General features: G+C 34.7%; 2 protein-coding genes across 3 annotated transcripts in view; one reads left to right on the top strand and one right to left on the bottom strand.

Annotated features, from left to right (window-relative positions):
* LOC144843031 (rho guanine nucleotide exchange factor 17-like) overlaps positions 1-17,945 on the top strand; it is a 73,666-nt gene extending 55,721 nt beyond the window's left edge. The window contains exon 18 of the mRNA XM_078699678.1: positions 16,696-17,945. The gene's annotated coding sequence lies outside the window, so the exon portion shown is untranslated. The remainder of the gene's footprint in view (positions 1-16,695) is intronic.
* A 67-nt stretch (positions 17,946-18,012) lies between these two features.
* LOC144842054 (carbohydrate sulfotransferase 14-like) lies at positions 18,013-22,062 on the bottom strand. Of its 2 annotated transcripts, none has more exons than XM_078698404.1 (5): positions 21,909-22,062; positions 20,992-21,082; positions 20,191-20,335; positions 19,782-19,819; positions 18,013-19,573 (listed from the first exon to the last, which is right to left on the bottom strand). In XM_078698404.1, the coding sequence occupies exons 3-5, from the start codon at positions 20,294-20,296 to the stop codon at positions 18,689-18,691; spliced, it is 1,029 nt and encodes a 342-aa protein (XP_078554530.1). In that variant the 5' UTR covers positions 20,297-20,335; positions 20,992-21,082; positions 21,909-22,062; the 3' UTR covers positions 18,013-18,688. The 2 variants fall into 2 exon arrangements, with proteins under 2 accessions (XP_078554530.1, XP_078554532.1); XM_078698406.1 differs by having other exon boundaries at positions 20,992-21,176; positions 21,909-22,028.
* Between the last annotated feature and the right edge of the window lie 255 nt (positions 22,063-22,317).

Raw genomic sequence — 22,317 nt, 5'->3', positions numbered from 1 at the left:
ATATGGGCATTTACGTGAAGTTGTGCACCTCCTATTTTTGAATGACGTCAGAGTTGCGCAACGTGACTTACGCGCGATTTTATGATTTTTAATGATTGATCATAGCTTAAAAACCAAGCGTAATTTTTTTTTTACCCTTTATGAAAATTTAAGTCATATCAAGGGCAAACTTTTAGTTAACTAAAAATGGCGTGTTTTACAAGAAGTTACGCGCGCACGCGCATTTAAAATTTTAAAATGCGCAAAATTAATTTCTAATCAACTTTTTACGCCATTCATGACATTTTGCGCATGTCAAAATTTCCCGCGCGCGCGAACAATTTTACGCGTGCAGTGCGCACGCAGCATGAAAATCATGTTTTTTTCTATTAAATTGTGATTTTCCAGCCTTTCCTAGTCATTTTTAAAAAGATTGACATCATTTCAAATTAAAATGACGTCATACGTACACGTTGATTTAGACCATTTGCATGCGTTTTAGTTGCAAAAGTTACAAAATATTGTCAAAATTATGCCTATTTTGAATCTATTATAGCTCCTCAGGATCAACCGTTACCCCCGAGTTTTTTAACTTAATATGTAAGCAGATATGATGTAGATATGAATTCATGCAGAATTTTTTCCTTACGGATGTTGTGACGTCATCGTATGGCCACACAAATGTAAAAAATAGGATTTTTGTCTCTTTCGTTATTGCTCATCACATTCAATGGAGCGCATCACGCTTATCCGTCTTCCATTTTCTCCGAGATTTTAATATTATCTAGGTCAATCAACTATCTTTCGCATGAGTTAAAAATATTTTAATTTTTATAACGTCATCATGCCTAAAAATTTAAATTACGTGGGTCATTAATTTTATCTTTACAGTAAATTTTAATCTGTTATAGCTCGTAAGAATAAAATGTGATAATCACGATTAAAACGTTTTCTGGAAGCTATTGGATTGTAGATACGAATTCATGTGAACATTTTGTCAATCAGATGTAGTGACGTCATCATATGGCCAGTTGAATAAAAAAAGTCGTATTTTCATATTTTGCGTCATAGTTCATCACATTTAAAAGAGCGCGCATCTATATTTTACGTATCCAAATTTCTTCTACACGCTAATATGTTGTTGCTGAGATAATATCCTTCCGAAATTGGTATTTTAGTGTTTCATTTTGATACCGTCGCCATGTTAAAAAATGGAATAAATGGCGGGTCCCGTAATTTCACCTATTCTACACTGTATGTAATATGTATACAGATTATACTGTTTATACTGTATATATGACACAAAATTGACAGAATTCAGCACTAACAACATATCATATTCTTCAGATCAGGTCATAATGCCATAATCTTTTTCTGGGTGCAAAATTCTAACGTATGACGTGCACGTGGCGTTTGTCGTGCGGATAACTAACTCGTCAAAGTGACGAGTTTCATGTCTAGTATTTATTTCTTACCTTCCACCCTTCTACTCCATTTTTTGTGTCACGCGTATCTCAAAAACTTGCACACGTAACGTTTCGTAACTTTCTCAACATATCGCCATTCACGTGAAGTTGTGCAGCGAAGGTTTTCACGACGTTTGCAATTGCGCAACGTGATTTTCGCGCGATTTTATGAATTTCGCGTATTTAACATAGGTCAAAAACCAAATAACATTTTTAATTGAAACTTAACAAAAGTTTAATTTATGTCTTGCGCTAACTGACTGTGGAAAAAAATGGCATGTTTCACACGAAGTTACGCGCGCACGCGCGTTTAAAATTTAAAAATGCGAAAAATCAATTTCTAATCAACTTTTTACGCGTTTCATGTCATTTTGAGCATGTCAAAAATTCCCACGCATGCGCATTTTTTACGCGCGCGGTGCGCACGTAGCGCAAAAAACCTCCTTTTTTGCGAGATTTTGGTTTTTCAAGCCATTTCTAGTAATTTTACCAACTTTTAAACAATTTCGAATTAAAATCACGTCATACGAGAACGTAGAATTGCACAATTTGCGCGCGTTTTTGTTGAAAAAGTTCCAAAATTTGTGAAAATTATGCCCTTTTTCAAACAGTCATAAATTCTAAACTACGTGGTGAACTTTTTTTAAATTACATATTCTGGAAGTAGATGAGTTGTAGATATCGAATCATGCATGAATATGGCTAACCGGACATTGTGACGTCATCGTATGGCCACTCGAATATAAAATATAGGATTTTTGTCTCTTTTGTCATAGCGCATCACATTTAGTAGAGCTCATCTCTACTTATCCGTATTCTATTTCCTCCTATTTTTATATAATGTCTAGGTCAATCAATTATCTTTCGCATGATTTACCATTTTTAAATTTGTGATGACGTCATCATGTTCAAAAGCGTCAATAACTTTGGTCACTTATTTTCACCTATTCTGAACTGTATATAGTACGTATAAAGATTATACTGTATATACTGTAACGGCATTTGGTATAGCCCAAATCATTTATTTCCTACCTACTGCTATAATGTAGCAGGCCAAATAAGACTAAGTACTGATTGGATATTTGTGATAAACAAATAGGTCCAGGGACCTATAGTATAGTATAGTAGTCATAATAATCTTTTTCTGTGTGCAATATTCTAACGTATGACGTGCACTTGGCTTTTGGGCTGCGGATAACCTAACTCGTCCGTAGTGACGAGTTCAAATCTAGTTTTTTTTTTTTTTTTTCTATGTTATTCTTCTTTCTTTCCCAGAATTTTGTGTCACGTGTATCTCAAATTCTGATCAACATTACATCGTATAACTTTGTCAGAAGATTTACCTCTATCTGTAGAAGTGCAGGACAGTTCGTTTTTTTACTTTAGAGTCGCGCAGCGTAAGCTACGCGCGATTTTATGAATTTTGCGTATTTAACATAGACTAAAAACCAAAAGTCATTTTGTAATGACATTTAGTGAACATTTAAGTCATATCAAGGGCAAACTTTCTATGGATTAAAAATGGCATGTTTCATAGAAAATTACGCGCGCACGCACGTTTAAAATTTCAAAATGCGAAAAATCAACTTCTAATCAACTTTCTACGCGTTTCATGTCATTTTGAGCATTTCAAAAATTCCCACGCACGCGCAATAATTTTACGCGCGCGTGCGCATGTAGCGTAAAAATATAATTTTTTCGCGTGATTTATGTTTTTTCAGCCTTTTCTAGTAATTTTACCAACTTTTAAACAATTTCGACTTAAAATTACGTCATACGAGCACGTGAAATTGGATAATTTGCATGCGTTTTTAATGAAAAAGTTCAAAAATTCGTCAAAATTATGCCTTTTTTTAAACAGTCATAGATTGTAAACTACGTGGTGAACTTTTTTAAAATTGCATATTCTGGAAGTTGATGAGTTGTAGATATCGAATCATGCATCGATATGGCTAACCGGACATTGTGACGTCATCGTATGGCCACTCGAATATAAAATATAGGATTTTTGTCTCTTTCGCATAGCTCATCACATTTAATAGAGCGCATCTCCACTTATCCGTATTCCATTTCCCCCCATTTTGTTATATTGTCTAGGCCAATCGATTATCTTTCGCATAATCTACCATTTTTTAAATTGTGATGACGTCATCATGTCCAAAAGCGTCAATAACTTGGGTCCCTTATTTTCACCTATTCTGCACTGTATGTAGTACGTATACAGAATATAGTGTATACCGTATATACTTTGACGTGACGCAAAATAGAGAGCGCACTAACATTTTTACAATGGCATAATCGTTTTTCTGCGCGCAATATTCTAACGTATGACGTGCACGTGGCGTTTGCGCTGCGGATAACCTAACTCGTCCGTAGTGACGAGTTCAAATCTAGTTAGTTATCCGCTTAGTAGCGGATAACTCCTTGTAACTGTCCTGTTTCATCATCTTTTTTTTTTTCTGTATTCTTCTTTCTTTCTGTCATTTTTGTGTCACGCGTAACTCAAAAACGTGTAAACATAACATTTTATAACTTTGTCAACATGTGGGCGTTCACGTGAAGTTGTGCACCCGCTATTGTGAATGACGTCATCGTTGCGCAACGTGACTTACGCGCGTTTTTATGAATTTCGCGTATTTAACCTAGATCGAAAACCATATAACATTTTAATTTGAAACTTAGAAAAAGTTTAAGTTATATCTTGCGCTAACTGACTGTGAGAAAAAAATGGCATGTTTTACACGAAGTTACGCGCGCACGCGCGTTTAAAATTTCAAAATGCGAAAAATCAATTTCTAATCAAATTTCTACGCGTTTTATGTCATTTTGAGCATGTCAAAAATTCCCACACGCGCGCATATTTTTATGCGCGCGGTGCGCACGTAGCGTTAAAAACAATTTTTTCCGCGTGATTTATGTTTTTTCAGCCTTTTCAAGTAATTTTACCAACTTTTAAACAATTTCGACTTAAAATTAACGTCATACCAGCACGTCGAATTGGATAATTTACGTACGTTTTTGATGAAAAAGTTCAAAAATTCCTTAAAATTTGTCAAAATTATACCTTTTTTAAAACAGTCGTAGTTTCTAAACTAAACGGTAAAAGTTATTTTTATTACGTATTCTGGAAGATGATGAGTTGTAGATATCGTATCATGCATCAATATTGCTAACAGGACATTGTGACGTCATCGTATGGCCATGCGAATATAAAATATAGGATTTTTGTATCTTTTGTCATAGAGCATCACATTTAATAGAGCGCATCTTCGCTTATCCGTTTTTCATTTTAACCCAGATTTTGATATTTTTTAGGTCAATCAACTACCTTTCGCATGGGTTAAAAATATTTTAATTTTTTTGACGTCATCATGTCTAAAAATGTAAATAACGTGGGTCACTTATTTTCATCTTTACAGTAACTTTCAATCTGTTATAGCTCGTCAGAATAAAAAGCGGTAATCATGATTAAAACGTTTTCTGGAAGCTATTGTATTGTAAATACGAATTCATATCAAAATTTTTCCAATCCGACGTTGTGACGTCATCATATGGCCAGTTGAACAAAAAAAAATGTATTTTCATCTTTTGCGTCATAGTTCATCACATTTAAAAGAGCGCGCATCTATATTTTACGTATTCAAATTTCTTCTACATGTTAATATGTTGTTGCTGAGATAATATCCTTCCGAAATTGGTATTTTAGTGTTTCATTTTGATACCGTCGCCATGTTAAAAAATGGAATAAATGGCGGGTCCCGTAATTTCACCTATTCTACACTGTATGTAATATGTATACAGATTATACTGTTTATACTGTATATACTATATGACACAAAATTGACAGAATTCAGCACTAACAACATATCATATTCTTCAGGTCATAATGCCATAATCTTTTTCTGGGTGCAAAATTCTAACGTATGACGTGCACGTGGCGTTTGTCGTGCGGATAACTAACTCGTCAAAGTGACGAGTTTCATGTCTAGTTGGTTATCCGCACTTGGCGGATAACCCCTTGTTATTGTCAGGATCTTTTTTTTTTTTTTTTTTTTTTTTTTTCTATGTTATTCTTCTTTCTTTCCCAGAATTTTGTGTCACGTGTATCTCAAATTCTGATCAACATTACATCGTATAACTTTGTCAGAAGATTTACCTCTATCTGTAGAAGTGCAGGACAGTTCGTTTTTTTACTTTAGAGTCGCGCAGCGTAAGCTACGCGCGATTTTATGAATTTTGCGTATTTAACATAGACTAAAAATCAAAAGTCATTTTGTAATGACACTTGGTGAACATTTAAGTCATATCAAGTGCAAACTTTCTATGGATTAAAAATGGCATGTTTAACAGAAAGTTACGCGCGCACGCGCGTTTAAAATTTCAGAATGCGTAAAATCAATTTCTAATCAACTTTCTACGCGTTTCAGGTCATTTTGAGCATTTCAAAAATTCCCACGCGTGCGCAATATTTTTACGCGCACGTAGCGCAAAAACATCTTTTTTTTGCTTGATTTTTGTTTTTTCAGCCTTTTCTAGTAAATTTACCAATTTTCAATCAATTTCGACTTAAAATCACGTCATACGAGCACGTAGAATTAAACAATTTGCGCGCGTTTTTAATGAAAAAGTTAAAAAATTTGTCAAAATTTTGCCTTTTTTAAAACAGTCATAGATTGTAAACTACGTTGTGAACTTTTTTAAAATTGCATATTCTGGAAGTTGATGAGTTGTAGATATCGAATCATGCATCGATATGGCTAACCAGACATTGTGACGTCATCGTATGGCCACTCGAATATAAAATATAGGATTTTTGTCTCTTTCGCATAGCTCATCACATTTAATAGAGCGCATCTCCACTTATCCGTATTCCATTTCCCCCCATTTTGTTATATTGTCTAGGCCAATCAATTATCTTTCGCATAATCTACTATTTTTTAAATTGTGATGACGTCATCATGTCCAAAAGCGTCAATAACTTGGGTCCCTTATTTTCACCTATTCTGCACTGTATGTAGTACGTATACAGAATATAGTGTATACCGTATATACTTTGACGTGACGCAAAATAGAGAGCGCACTAACATTTTTACAATGGCATAATCGTTTTTCTGCGCGCAATATTCTAACGTATGACGTGCACGTGGCTTTTGCGCTGCGGATAACCTAACTCGTCCGTAGTGACGAGTTCAAATCTAGTTGGTTATCCGCAACTTAGTTGCAGGATAACCCATGTGATTGTAAATATCTTTTTCATCTTCTTTGTTATTCTTCTTTCTTTCCCGGATTTTTGTGACCAGCATATCTCTATTGTTTGTGAACATAACTTTGTATAACTTGGTAAAAAGATTGACATTGAAGTGTAGATGTGCAGCCAAGCTTTTGGACGATGTCAGATCCGCGTTGCGTAAGTTGCGCGCGATTTTATGAAATTCTATAACTGATCATAACTTTAGAACCAACAAATATTGTTTCATGAAACTTAATAAAATTATAATTCATATCATGGGTCAACTTTCTATGGATTAAAAATGGCATGTTTTACAAGAAGTTACGCGCGCACGCGCATTTAAAGTTTTAAAATGCGCAAAATTAATTTCTAATCAACTTTCTACGCTGATCATAACATTTTAAGCATGTCAAAAATTCCCGCGCGCGCGGAAAAAAATACGCGTAAGGTGCGCACGGAGTACGAAAATCATGTTTTTTTCTCTTGAATTGTGATTTTCTAGCCTTTCCTAGTCATTTTTAAAAAGATTAAAATCATTTCAAATTAAAATAACGTCATACGAACACGTTGATTTAGACCATTTGCGCGCGTTTTAGATGCGAAAGTTACAACATATTGTCAAAATTATGCCTATTTTTAATCTATTATAGCTCCTCAGGATCATCCACGACCCCCAATTTTTTAATTTTAATATGTAAGCAGATATGTTGTAGATATGAATTCATGCAGAATCTTTACCACTCGGATGTTATGACGTCATCGTATGGCCACACGAATGTAAAATATAGGATTTTTTACTCTTTCGTTATTGCTTATCACATTCAACAAAGCGCATCTCGCTTATACGTATTCCATTTCCCCCGAAATTATAATATTGTCAACGTCAATCAACTATCTTTCGCATGAATTAAAAAAATTTAATTTTTATGACGTCATCATGTCTAAAAACGTAAATAACTTGGGTTACTTGTTTTCATCTTTACAGTAAATTTCAATCTGTTATAGCTCGTCAGATTAAAAAGTGATAATCATGATTACAACGTTTTCTGGAAGCTATTGGATTGTAGATACGAATTGATGTGAATATTTTACCAATCAGATGTTTTGACGTCATCATATGGCCAGTTGAATTCAAAAAGTCATATTTTCATCTCTTGCGTAAAAGTTCATTGCGTTTAAACAAGAGCGCATCTCACTTTTACGTACCCAAAATTCTTCAAATTTGTTTTAATGTAATTATTTAGATAATTATCTTCTAAAATTGTTATCTTTATATGTCAATTTGATGATTTCATCGTGTTAATAATTGGATTTAAAAGATGGGTCTCGTAATTTTGTCTATGATCACTGTATATAACATATACAGTTTATTCTGTAAAATACTGTAATATGGTGTATGCTACATAATAGGTACAATTCAGCACTGTAAACATTCTTAATTCATGTCATAGGATGGCATAATAATTGTTGAGGTTCATATAGTTATAAGTATGTGCATGTTGCGTTTGCGCGGATAACCCGAACTCGTCAAAGTGACGAGTTCAAATCTAGTTAGTTATCCGCTTAGTAGCGGATAACTCCTTGTTATTGTAGTGGATCATTATTTTTTTTCTGTATTATTCTTATTTCTTTCCCGTTTTTTTGTGGCTCACGTATCTCTAAAATGTGTAAACATAATATTTCATAACTTTGACAACATGTGGGCATTTACGTGAAGTTGTGCACCTCCTATTTTGAATGACGTCAGAGTTGCGCAACGTGACTTACGCGCGATTTTATGATTTTTAATGATTGATCATAGCTTAAAAACCAAGCGTAATTTTTTTTTTACCCTTTATGAAAATTTAAGTCATATCAAGGGCAAACTTTTAGTTAACTAAAAATGGCGTGTTTTACAAGAAGTTACGCGCGCACGCGCATTTAAAATTTTAAAATGCGCAAAATTAATTTCTAATCAATTTTTTACGCCATTCATGACATTTTGCGCATGTCAAAATTTCCCGCGCGCGCGAACAATTTTACGCGTGCAGTGCGCACGCAGCATGAAAATCATGTTTTTTTCTATTAAATTGTGATTTTCCAGCCTTTCCTAGTCATTTTTAAAAAGATTGACATCATTTCAAATTAAAATGACGTCATACGTACACGTTGATTTAGACCATTTGCATGCGTTTTAGTTGCAAAAGTTACAAAATATTGTCAAAATTATGCCTATTTTGAATCTATTATAGCTCCTCAGGATCAACCGTTACCCCCGAGTTTTTTAACTTAATATGTAAGCAGATATGTTGTAGATATGAATTCATGCAGAATTTTTTCCTTACGGATGTTGTGACGTCATCGTATGGCCACACAAATTTAAAAAATAGGATTTTTGTCTCTTTCGTTATTGCTCATCACATTCAATGGAGCGCATCACGCTTATCCGTCTTCCATTTTCTCCGAGATTTTAATATTATCTAGGTCAATCAACTATCTTTCGCATGAGTTAAAAATATTTTAATTTTTATAACGTCATCATGCCTAAAAATTTAAATTACGTGGGTCATTAATTTTATCTTTACAGTAAATTTTAATCTGTTATAGCTCGTAAGAATAAAATGTGATAATCACGATTAAAACGTTTTCTGGAAGCTATTGGATTGTAGATACGAACTTATGTGAACATTTTGTCAATCAGATGTAGTGACGTCATCATATGGCCAGTTGAATAAAAAAAGTCGTATTTTCATATTTTGCGTCATAGTTCATCACATTTAAAAGAGCGCGCATATATATTTTACGTATCCAAATTTCTTCTACACGCTAATATGTTGTTGCTGAGATAATATCCTTCCGAAATTGGTATTTTAGTGTTTCATTTTGATACCGTCGCCATGTTAAAAAATGGAATAAATGGCGGGTCCCGTAATTTCACCTATTCTACACTGTATGTAATATGTATACAGATTATACTGTTTATACTGTATATACTATATGACACAAAATTGACAGAATTCAGCACTAACAACATATCATATTCTTCAGATCAGGTCATAATGCCATACTCTTTTTCTGGGTGCAAAATTCTAACGTATGACGTGCACGTGGCGTTTGTCGTGCGGATAACTAACTCGTCAAAGTGACGAGTTTCATGTCTAGTTAGTTATCCGCTTAGTAGCGGATAACTCCTTGTTATTGTAGTGGATCATTATTTTTTTTCTGTATTATTCTTATTTCTTTCCCGTTTTTTTTGTGGCTCACGTATCTCTAAAATGTGTAAACATAATATTTCATAACTTTGACAACATGTGGGCATTTACGTGAAGTTGTGCACCTCCTATTTTGAATGACGTCAGAGTTGCGCAACGTGACTTACGCGCGATTTTATGATTTTTAATGATTGATCATAGCTTAAAAACCAAGCGTAATTTTTTTTTTACCCTTTATGAAAATTTAAGTCATATCAAGGGCAAACTTTTAGTTAACTAAAAATGGCGTGTTTTACAAGAAGTTACGCGCGCACGCGCATTTAAAATTTTAAAATGCGCAAAATTAATTTCTAATCAACTTTTTACGCCGTTCATGACATTTTGCGCATGTCAAAATTTCCTGCGCGCACGAACAATTTTACGCGTGCAGTGCGCACGCAACATGAAAATCATGTTTTTTCCTATTAAATTGTGATTTTCCAGCCTTTCCTAGTCATTTTTAAAAAGATTGACATCATTTCAAATAAAAATGACGTCGTACGTACACGTTGATTTAGACCATTTGCATGCGTTTTAGTTGCAAAAGTTACAAAATATTGTCAAAATTATGCCTATTTTGAATCTATTATAGCTCCTCAGGATCAACCGTTACCCCCTAGTTTTTTAACTTAATATGTAAGCAGATATGTTGTAGATATGAATTCATGCAGAATTTTTTCCTTACGGATGTTGTGACGTCATCGTATGGCCACACAAATGTAAAAAATAGGTTTTTTGTCTCTTTCGTTATTGCTCATCACATTCAATGGAGCGCATCACGCTTATCCGTCTTCCATTTTCTCCGAGATTTTAATATTATCTAGGTCAATCAACTATCTTTCGCATGAGTTAAAAATATTTTGATTTTTATGACGTCATCATGCCTAAAAATTTAAATTACGTGGGTCATTAATTTTATCTTTACAGTAAATTTTAATCTGTTATGGCTCGTAAGAATAAAATGTGATAATCACGATTAAAACGTTTTCTGGAAGCTATTGGATTGTAGATACGAACTTATGTGAACATTTTGTCAATCAGATGTAGTGACGTCATCATATGGCCAGTTGAATAAAAAAAGTCGTATTTTCATATTTTGCGTCATAGTTCATCACATTTAAAAGAGCGCGCATCTATATTTTACGTATCCAAATTTCTTCTACACGCTAATATGTTGTTGCTGAGATAATATCCTTCCGAAATTGGTATTTTAGTGTTTCATTTTGATACCGTCGCCATGTTAAAAAATGCAATAAATGGCGGGTCCCGTAATTTCACCTATTCTACACTGTATGTAATATGTATACAGATTATACTGTTTATACTGTATATACTATATGACACAAAATTGACAGAATTCAGCACTAACAACATATCATATTCTTCAGATCAGGTCATAATGCCATACTCTTTTTCTGGGTGCAAAATTCTAACGTATGACGTGCACGTGGCGTTTGTCGTGCGGATAACTAACTCGTCAAAGTGACGAGTTTCATGTCTAGTTGGTTATCCGCACTTGGCGGATAACCCCTTGTTATTGTCAGGATCTTTTTTTTTTTTTTTTTTTTTTTTTTTCTATGTTATTCTTCTTTCTTTCCCAGAATTTTGTGTCACGTGTATCTCAAATTCTGATCAACATTACATCGTATAACTTTGTCAGAAGATTTACCTCTATCTGTAGAAGTGCAGGACAGTTCGTTTTTTTACTTTAGAGTCGCGCAGCGTAAGCTACGCGCGATTTTATGAATTTTGCGTATTTAACATAGACTAAAAACCAAAAGTCATTTTGTAATGACACTTGGTGAACATTTAAGTCATATCAAGTGCAAACTTTCTATGGATTAAAAATGGCATGTTTCACAGAAAGTTACGCGCGCACGCGCGTTTAAAATTTCAGAATGCGTAAAATCAATTTCTAATCAACTTTCTACGCGTTTCATGTCATTTTGAGCATTTCAAAAATTCCCACGCGTGCGCAATATTTTTACGCGCACGTGCGCACGTAGCGCAAAAACATCTTTTTTTTGCTTGATTTTTGTTTTTTCAGCCTTTTCTAGTAAATTCACCAATTTTCAATCAATTTCGACTTAAAATCACGTCATACGAGCACGTAGAATTAAACAATTTGCGCGCGTTTTTAATGAAAAAGTTAAAAAATTTGTCAAAATTTTGCCTTTTTTAAAACAGTCATAGATTGTAAACTACGTGGTGAACTTTTTTAAAATTGCATATTCTGGAAGTTGATGAGTTGTAGATATCGAATCATGCATCGATATGGCTAACCAGACATTGTGACGTCATCGTATGGCCACTCGAATATAAAATATAGGATTTTTGTCTCTTTCGCATAGCTCATCACATTTAATAGAGCGCATCTCCACTTATCCGTATTCCATTTCCCCCCATTTTGTTATATTGTCTAGGCCAATCAATTATCTTTCGCATAATCTACCATTTTTTAAATTGTGATGACGTCATCATGTCCAAAAGCGTCAATAACTTGGGTCCCTTATTTTCACCTATTCTGCACTGTATGTAGTACGTATACAGAATATAGTGTATACCGTATATACTTTGACGTGACGCAAAATAGAGAGCGCACTAACATTTTTACAATGGCATAATCGTTTTTCTGCGCGCAATATTCTAACGTATGACGTGCACGTGGCTTTTGCGCTGCGGATAACCTAACTCGTCCGTAGTGACGAGTTCAAATCTAGTTAGTTATCCGCTTAGTAGCGGATAACTCCTTGTAACTGTCCTGTTTCATCATCTTTTTTTTTTTTTTTCTGTATTCTTCTTTCTTTCTGTCATTTTTGTGTCACGCGTAACTCAAAAACGTGTAAACATAACATTTTATAACTTTGTCAACATGTGGGCGTTCACGTGAAGTTGTGCACCCGCTATTGTGAATGACGTCAGAGTTGCGCAACGTGACTTACGCGCGTTTTTATGAATTTCGCGTATTTAACATAGATCGAAAACCATATAACATTTTAATTTGAAACTTAGAAAAAGTTTAAGTTATATCTTGCGCTAACTGACTGTGAGGAAAAAATGGCATGTTTTACACGAAGTTACGCGCGCACGCGCGTTTAAAATTTCAAAATGCGAAAAATCAATTTCTAATCAACTTTCTACGCGTTTTATGTCATTTTGAGCATGTCAAAAATTCCCACACGCGCGCATATTTTTATGCGCGCTGTGCGCACGTAGCGTTAAAAACAATTTTTTCCGCATGATTTATGTTTTTCCAGCCTTTTCAAGTAATTTTACCAACTTTTAAACAATTTCGACTTAAAATTAACGTCATACCAGCACGTCGAATTGGATAATTTACGTACGTTTTTGATGAAAAAGTTCAAAAATTCCTTAAAATTTGTCAAAATTATACCTTTTTTAAAACAGTCGTAGTTTCTAAACTAAACGGTAAAAGTTATTTTTATTACGTATTCTGGAAGATGATGAGTTGTAGATATCGTATCATGCATCAATATTGCTAACAGGACATTGTGACGTCATCGTATGGCCATGCGAATATAAAATATAGGATTTTTGTATCTTTTGTCATAGAGCATCACATTTAATAGAGCGCATCTTCGCTTATCCGTTTTTCATTTTAACCCAGATTTTGATATTTTTTAGGTCAATCAACTACCTTTCGCATGGGTTAAAAATATTTTAATTTTTTTGACGTCATCATGTCTAAAAATGTAAATAACGTGGGTCACTTATTTTCATCTTTACAGTAACTTTCAATCTGTTATAGCTCGTCAGAATAAAAAGCGGTAATCATGATTAAAACGTTTTCTGGAAGCTATTGTATTGTAAATACGAATTCATATCAAAATTTTTCCAATCCGACGTTGTGACGTCATCATATGGCCAGTTGAACAAAAAAAATTGTATTTTCATCTTTTGCGTCATAGTTCATCACATTTAAAAGAGCGCGCATCTATATTTTACGTATTCAAATTTCTTCTACATGTTAATATGTTGTTGCTGAGATAATATCCTTCCGAAATTGGTATTTTAGTGTTTCATTTTGATACCGTCGCCATGTTAAAAAATGGAATAAATGGCGGGTCCCGTAATTTCACCTATTCTACACTGTATGTAATATGTATACAGATTATACTGTTTATACTGTATAATACTATATGACACAAAATTGACAGAATTCAGCACTAACAACATATCATATTCTTCAGATCAGGTCATAATGCCATAATCTTTTTCTGGGTGCAAAATTCTAACGTATGACGTGCACGTGGCGTTTGTCGTGCGGATAACTAACTCGTCAAAGTGACGAGTTTCATGTCTAGTATTTATTTCTTACCTTCCACCCTTCTACTCCATTTTTTGTGTCACGCGTATCTCAAAAACTTGCACACGTAACGTTTCGTAACTTTCTCAACATATCGCCATTCACGTGAAGTTGTGCAGCGAAGGTTTTCACGACGTTTGCAATTGCGCAACGTGATTTTCGCACGATTTTATGAATTTCGCGTATTTAACATAGGTCAAAAACCAAATAGCATTTTTAATTGAAACTTAACAAAAGTTTAATTTATGTCTTGCGCTAACTGACTGTGGAAAAAAATGGCATGTTTCTCACGAAGTTACGCGCGCACGCGCGTTTAAAATTTAAAAATGCGAAAAATCAATTTCTAATCAACTTTTTACGTGTTTCATGTCATTTTGAGCATGTCAAAAATTCCCACGCATGCGCATTTTTTTACGCGCGCGGTGCGCACGTAGCGCATAAAACCTTCTTTTTTGCGAGATTTTGGTTTTTCAAGCCATTTCTAGTAATTTTACCAACTTTTAAACAATTTCGACCTAAAATCACGTCATACGAGAACGTAGAATTGCACAATTTGCGCGCGTTTTTGTTGAAAAAGTTCAAAAATTTGTGAAAATTATGCCCTTTTTCAAACAGTCATAAATTCTAAACTACGTGGTGAACTTTTTTTAAATTACATATTCTGGAAGTAGATGAGTTGTAGATATCGAATCATGCATGAATATGGCTAACCGGACATTATGACGTCATCGTATGGCCACTCGAATATAAAATATAGGATTTTTGTCTCTTTTGTCATAGCGCATCACATTTAGTAGAGCTCATCTCTACTTATCCGTATTCTATTTCCTCCTATTTTTATATAATGTCTAGGTCAATCAATTATCTTTCGCATGATTTACCATTTTAAAATTTGTGATGACGTCATCATGTTCAAAAGCGTCAATAACTTTGGTCACTTATTTTCACCTATTCTGAACTGTATATAGTACGTATAAAGATTATACTGTATATACTGTAACGGCATTTGGTATAGCCCAAATCATTTATTTCCTACCTACTGCTATAATGTAGCAGGCCAAATAAGACTAAGTACTGATTGGCTATTTGTGATAAACAAATAGGTCCAGGGACCTATAGTATAGTATAGTAGTCATAATAATCTTTTTCTGTGTGCAATATTCTAACGTATGACGTGCGCGTGGCTTTTGGGCTGCGGATAACCTAACTCGTCCGTAGTGACGAGTTCAAATCTAGTATTTATTTCTTACCTTCCACCCTTCTACTCCATTTTTTGTGTCACGCGTATCTCAAAAACTTGCACACGTAACGTTTCGTAACTTTCTCAACATATCGCCATTCACGTGAAGTTGTGCAGCGAAGGTTTTCACGACGTTTGCAATTGCGCAACGTGATTTTCGCACGATTTTATGAATTTCGCGTATTTAACATAGGTCAAAAACCAAATAGCATTTTTAATTGAAACTTAACAAAAGTTTAATTTATGTCTTGCGCTAACTGACTGTGGAAAAAAATGGCATGTTTCTCACGAAGTTACGCGCGCACGCGCGTTTAAAATTTAAAAATGCGAAAAATCAATTTCTAATCAACTTTTTACGTGTTTCATGTCATTTTGAGCATGTCAAAAATTCCCACGCATGCGCATTTTTTTACGCGCGCGGTGCGCACGTAGCGCATAAAACCTTCTTTTTTGCGAGATTTTGGTTTTTCAAGCCATTTCTAGTAATTTTACCAACTTTTAAACAATTTCGACCTAAAATCACGTCATACGAGAACGTAGAATTGCACAATTTGCGCGCGTTTTTGTTGAAAAAGTTCAAAAATTTGTGAAAATTATGCCCTTTTTCAAACAGTCATAAATTCTAAACTACGTGGTGAACTTTTTTTAAATTACATATTCTGGAAGTAGATGAGTTGTAGATATCGAATCATGCATGAATATGGCTAACCGGACATTATGACGTCATCGTATGGCCACTCGAATATAAAATATAGGATTTTTGTCTCTTTTGTCATAGCGCATCACATTTAGTAGAGCTCATCTCTACTTATCCGTATTCTATTTCCTCCTATTTTTATATAATGTCTAGGTCAATCAATTATCTTTCGCATGATTTACCATTTTAAAATTTGTGATGACGTCATCATGTTCAAAAGCGTCAATAACTTTGGTCACTTATTTTCACCTATTCTGAACTGTATATAGTACGTATAAAGATTATACTGTATATACTGTAACGGCATTTGGTATAGCCCAAATCATTTATTTCCTACCTACTGCTATAATGTAGCAGGCCAAATAAGACTAAGTACTGATTGGCTATTTGTGATAAACAAATAGGTCCAGGGACCTATAGTATAGTATAGTAGTCATAATAATCTTTTTCTGTGTGCAATATTCTAACGTATGACGTGCGCGTGGCTTTTGGGCTGCGGATAACCTAACTCGTCCGTAGTGACGAGTTCAAATCTAGTTTAATTTATAGTTTTATACCAAACTGTACTTATTTAATAATTTACAATAGGCCTATTTATATTCATTATTTTAACTAGGACTTTCTGAACGAATTGGTGATGTGGGCAATCGGTCCAGTTGACCTACGGATCTACGATCTGTTAATAGACCCATATCGGAACCTCTATTTTACTCGTCTTGGGAGGGGAGGGGATGGGATTATGAGACAAAGGCGCGGCGGGTATCCTTAAAATCTTTGGTTATCTTAAATATTTTATACTGATCTCTCAGTTGTTTTTTACATCCATAATTTATTTGGCAAGAATATTTTTTATCCTACTACAGTACATTTATTTAAATATACAGTAGAACCCATTCCCTGAAACGGTATCACGCCATTTTGCCGAAACCCACTTTACCGAACACTATTCAGAGAACAGACATATTATTATACACTTTCTTATCAACCGAACGAGGAGAGATGTGTTTTGTTTACCAGCCACTACGACCAACCCTTAATAATCAGGACTCATGTAATAGAGGTTCTCCTTTCAAGTTCTGTCTACACTATCATTGACAAAATACGTGTGATGTACCCAAATGGTATAGTGATATGCCAAATTATGGTATAGTGATATGATATCATCATGTCCATATATGGGCACATCACATTTTTTTGTCACATACATTTTTGATAGTGTAGACAGAGCTTTAAAGAGTTATTATATATTTTAATGTATGTACATTTAAGTTCTAAATTAAGGCTATAAAAGGAATTTACGAAATCTTTTATTTTAATTATATTATAAGGCCGAATTTCCCAAAATCCCCATATACGTTTCAATCGTTACCTTGTCAATAATTAATTAGATCAATTATTTAATCTTGTTAGATTTTTATAAAGCTATTTATTAATTTTATTAATGGTTATAAAAGAATTTGAAATTGTGAAATAGATTTGTTGAGAAAAATTAGTGCGTCCGTTGGAAGAAAAACTGGAGATAATGTTCGTAAGAGATTGTACAGATTTTCCAATTTTTACCCATAAACTGATGTGGTATTGTGTTAAATGTGTATTTTTGTAAACTTAAGGTGTCATTTACAGTGTTTGATAGAACAACTCCTTTATATATACGTTCCAGAGGGGCGGGACCGGAGTTTAGTGACGGATGACGTCACAATGGGTTTTTAAATAGGACTTTGTGTATTAATGAACATTTACATTTTGGTAGATGATGCCGATAATAAATATGCTTAGAAAAAATACGAATATTTGAATTGTTGTATGCTGGTGCAAATTAGTGACAGAAATAAGTACAATATGGTTTAATATTTTGAGATTTTATTTTCATGAATTACACGACAGAACGTTTTTATATCACCAACCTAAGCAGCTGTTCCCACTAAAGTATGTATAGTAACGCAAGGACGTAAGCCTAGCATAATTTGACCAATCACGACGCATCATCCGAATTGTCGCTTGTGATTGGTTCTTCCCGTTGCGCTTAATCGTTGCTTATCTTCCCGGCACGTGATAAATACTTCTTAAAGAGACTTCTTGAATAACCCATCGCTTGTGGTCAAATCACTTGCGTTGTGCTTGCGTTGCGTCGTAGTGGGAACCAAAAATTAGGAAAAGGGGACACAGATAATTATACACATAAGTGCTTACATAAATTTGAATGATTCTTCGGAACGGTGTGAATGCATGTTTAGGATCTCCTTTCGGAATTGTTCTTATCTGTACTTCAATTCAGCAAATGGACATTTTACGACCACAACTGACACATTCAACCAGTTACCTCCGCCAGGGAATTACTGTATGCATATACACTCACTTGTACACATATACACTCACTTGTACACAATCAGCTACAAAAAAACGATACTCCACCTCCGAAAGAAAAAGTCTGTGAATGAATACGTTCAGACTATCCTTACGAATTGGCGGGAATCTCGGAATAAATACGGAACTTTACAACTTATAGCACATTTAAAACATCATTTATATGGAATATTTAACGTTGGTCTCTTGTACCCGAACATTTCAAAGTCAATTTTAAACCGTTCATACAGCGATCGAACGTACTCGAGCGGCAAATGTGAAAAGTACGACTGCAGACTGGTTTTACTAGAACTATTTGTCGGGTTACTGCCATTCGACGACGGAAATGACGTCACATCTGACGTACCTGTGATTTTCATAATATATTTAGAATCGTCTTGAAGAGTTTCAAAGTTTCCTATAATATCATATTTGATCTCACAAGGGCGACATCGATCGTACTGATAACCCCAATGTATATTTTCCCAATGTTTATGATTCGTCTGATTTTCATCTATCAAAAATCGCACAAAATCTTTAAAAGTTAAGTCGTAACTTGTGTCTTTATCTGCTACCGGTTTGTTGTTGTTATACAGCGTAGAAATATAATACCCAAGTTTTTTCCGCCATACATCTGACTGAGTATAATTTGTATCCGGGGCGAGTTTGTTACGAAACGCTGACAGGACTCTTGAAAACGGATTTCTTGTAAACATAAATTTAGTATAGGAATCCAGTATATATTTAATGTCTTTGGGTGACCGCTCATCAAGGTAGTGGAATGAGCTCATTCCCGCGCGATTCACAACATACTGCGGCTGATCGTCCGTGTCGTTAATAAACCCGTTTAGCACAAGCAAGATGCGTTTCCAACTGGTGCTTGCTACTTTTGGTGTGAAACAGTATATAAACCTGTATTCATCGTTCACGGCTATATTCCAAGGTGGTTTTTTGAAGACGTCGACTTCTCCAATGTCATTCTTGTACTTCCGGCATGCCTCTTTAATCGTCTGCTTGCGACCATACTGGATGTTACGCATGCGTGTCAAGAAATCTCTTTGCTGTTGATGAAAACAATCTTTATTATTTCAAGAAAGGGTGTAACCAAAAAGAAAAATTACGCACCGAAGCAAAAATGGTTGCGACCGGCCGATATTTTTGCGGATAACATTTTGACGTTTGAAACTTCTGCCAAATTAAAACTTACATGGTCCCGATAATAATACAATTAATCTAAAATCTAAATTATACATCGAACAGTAATTTTACCTTTTCATTAACTGTAATGGACTTGGCTTTTGGTATAACTGAAACAAAACAGTGAAATAAAGTTAGTTGTTGCAAATGGGCGACGAAAGATGCTTTAAATATACTTATCAATATAAATATGACTATCTGTGCTGGAGAATTGGGGTGGGTGGTGGTGAACATTGAAATTGTCAGACGAGGCGAGCGTCTCGTCTGCCTCATGCTGGCTACGGCCCTGATATAAGAGATGATGTTAATAATGATGTATTATGTGATCATGATGGAGATGCCTATGATACAAATGATGATGGTTGATGACGAAGAAGATAAGATAATGATGGTAGGTAATAATGACGTCATGATTACGATGACAACGTGGATGATGATAGATATAAGAACTAGCAATTAATAAGAATTAATTCTTGTCTACCGGATTTTGTTGAGTTGACAGTAGTCCTTGGTACACTTCTCCAGAAGAAGAAAACCATCACAACGGATGTGATTAATATTCCTAGGAAATCTCCTTTAATTTTCATAACGCCGGATGGGATGTTCCTCAAGGCAACTCAATCTACCTAAAATTAACATTATTATTACTATTTTATCTGTATCATTACAGATTATCATTACGTCATCGCTGCCGCCTTTCCCTGTACTGTTTCTCCGCATACAGGCATATGTCCAGATACAGTTTTCACCTAATGATATTACATGTGACACCTGTATAGGGTTAAGGCCAATTTACACAGACGAGCCGTCTTCATTATCATATTCAACAGCATCTGACCAATCATCACATTCATTATATCATTATTATGTAAGCTATGTCCATACTGAGACCGGATTAAAAATATTTTAAGCGTTAAGACCAATTTACACAGACGAGCGGTAACGGTAATAAAAATATATGTTATTCCTTATGACCATTACACAAACCTGGGCCTTTAAGGCCGGTTTCCTTTCAGGATAGATACAGATTCTACGTAGTGGGACAAGCTACCGTTAACGCTCGTCTGTGTAAATTGGCCTTAAAGGCTCCGGTGTGTAACAGTCATAGATTCTATATTTTTATTTACCGTTACCGCTCGTCTCGTTAACGCCTAAAACATTTTTAATCCGGACTCAGTAGAATGTTCAAAATGTAGAACCGCGGTCACACTATTACTCATTCCGTAAATCTGCGTCTGTGATTAAAAAACGTAGCTATACATAATAATTATTACCTACATACCTATAAATCAAGATGATATTCTGTCAGAAAGGTGTACTAGGCATTATAATAAATAATCAAATCACAGCCAGCTGATCACAGATGAAGATTCCTGAAGGTATAACATAAATACAGCAGTCTCAGTAAACTATGGTGATTCCACTGTGTCTGTTCAAATGAACGTATGCTATGTATAGCAACCGTATCTAATATTAATATATAATTTTCACAAGTGTGTCAGACGTGTAATAGTCGGAACATTATAATATTATTATTATTTTGATCAGCAAAGTGCTGGTCAATCGATGTTAATTCACTAGTTTATTTGCTTTGCACTACCTATAGATTGTTGTATGTGATCTGAATACCTGCATACAATGGGATCACGGATCAACCAACATACCATTGGCTGCGTTCTCTCGCGCGTTACACGCGTGTATGCGAGGCCTGTTAATTTTATGAAAAATCACCAAGCAGAAGTGTGCAGTTGTATTTTAATCTACGTATTTCAGTCTAAAAATACCTGTGATAATTTGAGTAATTTCTGTTGAAAGTATACCCTACTGAAATAAGCCCATTCCCGCTTGCTTGCTTATTTCCCACAAAGATGTTGTAGGCCTATCGTGTAGCAAAGTATGCCTTTTTCAGCCTTAGGCTAAGACTAAGAATAAGTATGCTTAATCAAAATTACTAGAACGTAAATTTATAGTAGATAGACCCTGGAGAAACATGCAGGTAGAAATGTTTACTTCCATGGGAGAAATAAGTTAAGATTATTTCTCTATGGATAGACATACAACATTATATGTTTTAGAAATACATTAACTGCAGTGTATGCTTGATATAGTCATTTTGCCTCAGGCTACAAATCATAGCTGTACTCAAACCTGTTCGGGTGACATTGACAAAGAAACGGAAAGAATTAAGATTATACTTACATCAAATTAGCGACATCTGGTCACGTGACTGACTACCAAAGTATGTAAAGTGTTTAGCTAACTAAACTGGTTTATAAATTATAATCAACACAAACATGAATTACTATGGAATACTACGAAGTGTCTGTACTTCCTCGCTGGAAGGAAATACCAGTGTAATGTTGTCCGTGTCGCTCTCTGTGAGGTCAAATAATGGTGATGGGATTGGGGATCGTCTTCGAATAAGCTTGTGCTTAGCGCGAAATAAGATTCATAAAAAATTAAGAGATTTCTGACAGGAGACAGATTATTGTCGCGCTATTAGTATTACGTAACTAGAAACAAATTATTCTTGTCTAGCCACCGAGACTTCCGTAGTTGCCACGAGACTAAATAGTTGGAAATTAGGTGGGTAGCATGCCGTACTATA

This window comes from Antedon bifida, chromosome 5 (assembly GCF_963402885.1).
Source record: "Antedon bifida chromosome 5, ecAntBifi1.1, whole genome shotgun sequence".
NCBI lineage: Eukaryota > Metazoa > Echinodermata > Crinoidea > Comatulida > Antedonidae > Antedon > Antedon bifida.
This window is presented reverse-complemented; position numbering and strand designations above follow the sequence as displayed.

Bases quoted from the DNA above. Each gene is read 5' to 3' on its own strand.
- LOC144842054 (XM_078698404.1), bottom strand. From the start codon at position 20,296: ATGAAAATTAAAGGAGATTTCCTAGGAATATTAATCACATCCGTTGTG. The intron at 19,820-20,190 runs GTAGACAAGAAT...GTTTTGTTTCAG, and splicing joins TGTCAACTCAACAAAATCCG to TTATACCAAAAGCCAAGTCC. The intron at 19,574-19,781 runs GTAAAATTACTG...TTTCATCAACAG, and splicing joins CCATTACAGTTAATGAAAAG to CAAAGAGATTTCTTGACACG.